This window comes from Paralichthys olivaceus, chromosome 11, assembly GCF_024713975.1.
Source record: "Paralichthys olivaceus isolate ysfri-2021 chromosome 11, ASM2471397v2, whole genome shotgun sequence".
NCBI lineage: Eukaryota > Metazoa > Chordata > Actinopteri > Pleuronectiformes > Paralichthyidae > Paralichthys > Paralichthys olivaceus.
Window position 1 is genome coordinate 13,410,799 of NC_091103.1, and position 6,534 is coordinate 13,417,332.

At 39.9% G+C, this 6,534-nt stretch overlaps 1 protein-coding gene across 2 annotated transcripts; it reads right to left on the reverse strand.

Moving 5' to 3' along the window:
* Positions 1-180: 180 nt before the first annotated feature.
* On the reverse strand, positions 181-5,102 carry yif1b (Yip1 interacting factor homolog B (S. cerevisiae)). Of its 2 annotated transcripts, none has more exons than XM_020088672.2 (8): positions 4,942-5,102; positions 3,439-3,535; positions 3,023-3,152; positions 2,808-2,912; positions 2,172-2,308; positions 1,905-2,060; positions 1,604-1,697; positions 181-1,412 (listed from the first exon to the last, which is right to left on the reverse strand). In XM_020088672.2, exons 1-8 carry the CDS (start codon positions 4,976-4,978, stop codon positions 1,257-1,259), a joined length of 912 nt encoding a protein of 303 aa, XP_019944231.1. In that variant the 5' UTR covers positions 4,979-5,102; the 3' UTR covers positions 181-1,256. The 2 variants fall into 2 exon arrangements, with proteins under 2 accessions (XP_019944231.1, XP_019944230.1); XM_020088671.2 differs by having other exon boundaries at positions 4,933-5,099.
* Between the last annotated feature and the right edge of the window lie 1,432 nt (positions 5,103-6,534).

Below are 6,534 nucleotides of genomic sequence, written 5' to 3' on the forward strand. Positions count from 1 at the left end.
GAAAATCGCTAAGGAGCTTTTAAAAAATTGTATTCACCAGACTGGGACAACCTGAAAACATAATGCCTCGGGACACTGGTAGTCCTCAGCAATGAGACATAACAAATGCATTTAAATAACTTTCTGCATGTACAAAATTAGCCTGAGGAGATGCTGCAACTACAATGAGCACTTCACAACACATTTTAAATTTTTTTTTATTGGCACCTCAGTTAATGGAGAAGCATTTAAGCATTTACCCATCGTTTCCATATTTCCTGAAAGAACTGAAGTGAATGTAAATCCTACCTGGTTTGATTTAACACTTGCTACATAAATTAAAGCAGGGACAGCACATTTCATAGTGACACCAGCACATTAAAAGCACTAAGTGCATTTCTGACATTAAAATATTTCAAGTATCTCAAGCAGAGTAAAACAACTTTTCACAGATCATCTCTTCCCTGTCTTTATTCCATCTGACTTCCAATGGGAAGTTATTTACTCTGCTTTTTAGAAAGGATATGAAAAATTCTCATTGTGACGTCTACACATTAATGTCACTGTGGCTCTTGATATTTCTATCCAAGAGTTCAGGGAGCAAAGCTTTCACATGTATCAAAGCACATACAAAAAAAACAGAGAAACATATAAAACAGGAGGTGACACTGAGATAATCCTTGTTTCCAAAGCCACCAACATGGAGGCGGAGCCACTCGATCACATTTAAACCTGGAGTTGAGCTCTTCGTTTACATTTAAATGGACGGTGTGTGTGTGTGTGTGCGTGTGAGGTTTGTGTGCTTTTCTTTCTGTCGGCTCAGAAACGTTGCTGATGAGATTTCAGACCAGAGCAACATCAGCAGTAATACTTTTGCTATACACAAACATATGCACTTAAATATTCCTAAAAAACATTTACAAATAATTACAAGGTATAGAAAAGCAACTTAAAGCCACTTGCTCTTGCTACAAAAGGCTTCGAAGACGTTACATCAAAAAAGACAAGATAACGATGCAAAGCTAAAGACATGAAGCTGTGCTGTGAGAGAAAAGGCATTAGAGCCTCACATCGTCTACGAATCGTCTTGTAGCACGTGTTCTGCTCCGTGCTCACATCGAGTGAGTCTTTGTGTGAAGTGAAGGGATATCCACACAACTGTTGTGTGTTTCATCCAAGTCCAGCTTCTTCTTCTTGAGTGTTTTTTATATTCTTTGAGGGTGAGGTGGCACTCGGTTAGCCAAGTTCATCTCCTGCACAAGTGTGCGTTCCAGCTTTTATCTGATGAGGTGGTAGGTGAGCCAGTACATGAAGATGGGCTGCGCAGCCGCTATAGACATGGTGAGGTACATCCTCAGCTGATTCCGGGCTCCTCTCACCAGCCTTCCCTCTGCCGCCGCCTCGGATAGCAGCTTCAGACGCAGAGTGCGGATCTGTGGAGAGAAGGTGTCGATGTGTCAATAAGGAAACAAAAATTATGTATTCCAGCAAGCAAATGAGCAAGCGTCAACCATCATGATCAGTCTGAATTGTAACCATGTGTTTCTAAATGTGGCTGACCAAGCATCCTCAGGAAACAGGAATTCTGTGAGTTAAGATCAACAATGAAAGCTCTTATACTCACCATAAAGACAAAGATGGCAGCACAGCACCACAGTAGAGAGAGATAATATGCTGGCTTCCCAAACAACAGGCCTGCTACTACACCTACGATCATCCTAAAGAGAAATTTAAAAAAGACAGCTTTAGTTTTTTTTAACTGAGAAAATTATAAAAATTATTGCTTAGCATCATTTAAGAGACAATTAGAAGCAACTGAGCAAAATGAAATACAAATTAACAAATCAAATCATAATAATGCAAATAATACAAACAGAGAGAGTCTGATGTAAAGTTAAACACCAACGCAGAGAGATGATCCATACCCAACATATTTGTAGCCAGAGAAAGCCAGCAGGTCTATGGTTGTGAGGTCTGTGTTTATGGTCACAAGGTAGAGGGACAGCAAGACTGCCAGCACCTCCATGATCAACCACACAAACGCTGAGCTGGCCTGAACTCCCAGCAGCTCCGGGGAAAACCTGAGGTGTGCATAAATTAGCAACATATCAGAGCAGAGATCAAGAATCAAATAATCATAAAGCATCATGTCTTTTCTTGGTAAAAAAGACGTGGATGTGATGTGTGCCTACTTGTTCTGTGTGCCGAGGGCCAGTCCGGCCACCAGGACGTATGTGATGAAGCCCATGGCAGGAATGTAAAGATCAGGAGCGTTCACGTCAAAGCGTGGAGCCACTGGAGTGTCCTGCTGGTAGCTCACCTCCCAGTTCTACAACACGTGATCACACACTTCAGTCTCAAGGGTGAAAGCATGTAGTATTTCCAAGTTAAAGGCCTGAATATTTTACCTGCAGCTTCACTTTCAAAGTATTAACTTAATAACTTGTATAGCACTTTTCAATACAAGTAACAAAGTGCTTTACGCCAAACAATATACAATTCACAAACAATCAGAGTAAAGACGTCATACAATAAAAGCTTTTTAATAGAGATGCGTTTTTAGAAGAAAGATAAACTCCTTCTTGATGTCTGCTCCCCCGAGTCCCCTCATTTAAAGAATCTCAAAGTTCCACTAAATATCTCTGGTTTGTGAGTAAATGTTAGGACATAGACAGATGGGTATATCTCTAGGCTAAAAAAACAACCTCTCTTACACTTCTGTCATTCCTGGGAGAGCGATCAGTCACTTGCGGCTTTTCTCAGGTTTCTACATTTTCCCCCGTTAAAATAGTCTTTCACACACATTGAGCACATGTAAGCAGACTTACCTCGTGCATGTAAGGGAAAACTAGAAGGCCCAGCTTCTTCCCTACATACACAGTGTCCACAGCAAAGTAGTATTTCAGCTTAGAAATTGGGATGAACCTGTCCAGCTGAAACAAACAAGCACACAGTTATTCATCCATATGTGAATGTGCTACAATTCAGAACGCTTTTGTTAAAATATTTTTTTAAGCAAAATAACATTGCAGGCCAGTCTTACATTCTTATCCACCATTTCCCTCCCTTGAGATGCCAACGAGCTGCCGTACGCCATGGCCAGGTTAGACATGGGGTCTGACAGAAGGGACTGGCCTGGGAATCCTGCTGCCTGTGGCCCGGCCTGCTGATTCCTGCCAACGTGTAAAGAAAAAGCTTGAGCTGAAAAAACATGGTGACATTTTATCGGAACTTTTTAGGTAAATGTAATGTATATTGCAGCGGGAGAAACAGAAGAAAAATTAGATTGTTTGCAATTTCTTTTAAAAGACTTTAAAGTGTCTTGAGCTGGACACAATTTGTTTGATTGACAAATGTATCAGATGACAAGGTAAGGCAGGAGAATGTCAGAAGATTATCTGGAGTTCAGTGCATGTCTAAAAGCAGCTTCAGTGATTTCACATCCGGCAGGGCTCTCACCTGTAGCCGCTCTGTGGTCCAAGTCCAGCTCCACTTGTATCCTCAAACAGCTCTCTACCATCTGACCCATCCATGTTCCTCAGACGCATATTAGGCTCTGGATATCATGAGAGAAAGGAAAGAGAAATGTCAAACAAAGGAGCAGATCTTTATCTCTTGAATCGTTTGAAATGTTTGGGCTGCAGAGAGTGAGCAGGGATGATGAAGCAGGCAGATACAAGCATCCCTCTCCATTTTAGGTTGTTGAAATTTTTCTCATATCTTTTTTTTCTGTTTTATAAAACACTCCCTATGTCCCCACATTGCTATTATAAAGCTTATATAGCTTAAAGTATTTGATGTAACGTCTTCGAAGCCTAAAGTAACATTTCTGTGCGCTCTTAAACTCTGTTCCCTGAAGGAGTAAATCACTTCATCACACACTTATCACAAGAGCAGATTACATCATCCTCAAGAGCCACAGACACTTTTAGTTTGGAAATAATTTCCCTGCACAATCCCACTCTATTATGAAAGCATGAAAACAACACAAGTAATTTGGCAGGCAGAGTCAGTGCCATTTTTCAAGTCCATTCATAAAACGCATGACTAACGAAAAGCATTCCCTAATTCTATGCTTTGTTTATTTATTTTAATTATTGTATGTGTACTTGTTGAAGCACTTTAGAACGTCCTTCCCCCAGAGAGTCACTCCGGTTAAGTACTTCTACCAAAAAGACTTCCTTGATTTTATTTCATTACTGCCCTTATCTTGATTTGCTGTTGTGTGAAGCCCTTTGTAACAGTGGTTTGAAAAGTGCTGCATAATCACTAATCACACTATTATTAATATTATAAGTAGGAGTGTGTGGCTGTGGAGAAGTAATATGTTAAACCACATTTAATCCTCTGATTGTTTACACACTTGTTAGATGCCTACTTATGATAGATGATCATCTGGACGCAGAGGTGACGTCAATCAAATGTACTACTGAGTTTAACCTCAGTACTGAAATAAAAACTCAGTTCTTATGGATTTAATTAAAAAACAAACTAAATAATGACGGAGGCTTGTAAACAGGAGCTAACACGAGTAAACAACTAGCTTAACTTTACACCACAGATCGCCTTCAATGGATTTTACATTTCTGAAACAACAAGAACCTGCAGACAGGAGACACGTCGTTCAAAGTACAAGAAGCTGCCGTTATCCTCCCAGCCCGTGTAACGTTATATGCGTTAGCTCGTTAGTTAGCATTGGTGCTTTAGCTCAAAGCTGATTCATGATCTCAATGGAAGCTAACGCTGTCACTTGAGTTTTTATTTGCTAATATCTTCCTTCAGCAGGCGGACTTGAATGAAGCTTGTGTTCTTTGGATTTGTTTTTAACATCTGTGGCTAAAAGCAGCGAGCTAACATCATGTTCCAGCTGCTTTATCCGCTGAACACGTGAAACAGCAGCAGGCTCAAAGTGCGCACACGGTGAAATCGGACTCGATCCATGGACTCACGTACGTAACTTACGCTGTCTGAAGCCAGTCTGCGCTGCGGCGGGATCCATCAGGACTGTGTAAGAGGCTCAAATCACAGACACCACCGACACGAAGCACACAGACGTCTATAACATTTAACACGGAAGTCAACGTTGTCTTCTTCTTCTTCTTCTGCTGCTTCTTCTTTCGGTGTTCAGGCTAGTTGATGTCTCAGTGCTGCCCCCTTCTGGACTCACGCTGCCTCAATCCTCCACATTCTACTCACGTGACTTCTCGTATCAAAAATTTTACTTCGATGTAAATATTTGTACTTTTTTTAATTTCAGTATCTAAACAACGTATTTTTTTTTACTTGTAGTACTCGAACTTTTTGGAATTCTTTCCAGAACAGGTTAACTTGTATTGATCAGTGTCACTGCACATCTTTTCACACTGTACATATTCTGTTTACACTGCAAATATCATTTCTACTCCATTTATGTGTTCATATCTTTTGTATGTCCATGCATTTATAAGTATTGCACGTTTATTGATTATTAATTCAACGTTTTTTTTGTCTTTGCTGCTGTAACTGCAATTTTCAAAACATTGTGGGACTGGTAAAGAAATATCTTATTTTATTATATCTTATCAAAATAATCAATTTGTAACATATGAAAACATACAAAATTGGGTTTTCAAATGGGGGACAATTGAGCAGAGTTTGGGGAAAATAATTGAATGATTTTAGCAAATAAAAAAACTATTGATCCTGCATATTTAAACAAAAACAAAAAAAAAACTGAATAGTTATATATTCAAGCAAAACAATGGGTGCACAGTATAAACAGGCAAAGAGCAGCCTTTGAAAGTTACTCAGCTTTGTCTGTGTGTGTGTAGGGCCTTCAGGGAGCAAGTAACAGTCATGTTTTTAAAAAAGTGACATAAAAGTGTTATTTTTTCTATCTGTGCCAAAGAGCTGTTGTAGACAGATGGAGAGTGGATGTGTTGTAAAGACTGGTACACAATAACAGGAGACAGAGAAACACTGCCTGTAGATTCATCTCAGTCAGACACTACTCCTGTATAACACAACTAAACCCCATTCATTTACAAATCGAGTAAAAAAAAAAGAAAAATCCCCAAAATGTCTCTTTCCTGCATCTATCAGTGCTAATCTGTCCTCTCTGGTTCTCTTTTGATTAAACGGACTGTGGATCTGTGTCTCTGCTGACAGCTGGACTCGTGTGGCCCTCAGGACAAATGACCATCTCTATTTGAATGGACTGTGCATAAAAAGCTGCTCATTGTGTTTAAGCTGTCCTGTGTAAAATGCACACACACTCATATGTAAATATAGGGCACATAAACACACATTCACTTTTTTGTACTGACTTTTAAAGCACACACGCATGTAAGCACACACACTCACACATGTACACATGCATACACACAAGCACACACACACACACACACATCCAGAACAGAGACTATTTTAAGGGGTTTCCTCATGCAGTAGTAATTGTTCCCAAGGCCACAGAGAGTACAATAGAGGACTACAGTTAACAGCTTGGTGTGCAGTGACACTGGATACACATGAGCGGCTCAGGGTGAATCTGTCTTTTGAAATTAAATTCAATAACAC

Coding starts and splice junctions, on each gene's coding strand:
- yif1b (XM_020088671.2), bottom strand. CDS start 4,978: ATGGATCCCGCCGCAGCGCAGACTGGCTTCAGACAGCGTAAGTTAC. Junction 3,153..3,438: donor GGACCACAGAGCGGCTACAG/GTGAGAGCCCTG, acceptor ACACGTTGGCAG/GAATCAGCAGGCCGGGCCAC. Junction 2,913..3,022: donor GGGAAATGGTGGATAAGAAT/GTAAGACTGGCC, acceptor TGTTTGTTTCAG/CTGGACAGGTTCATCCCAAT.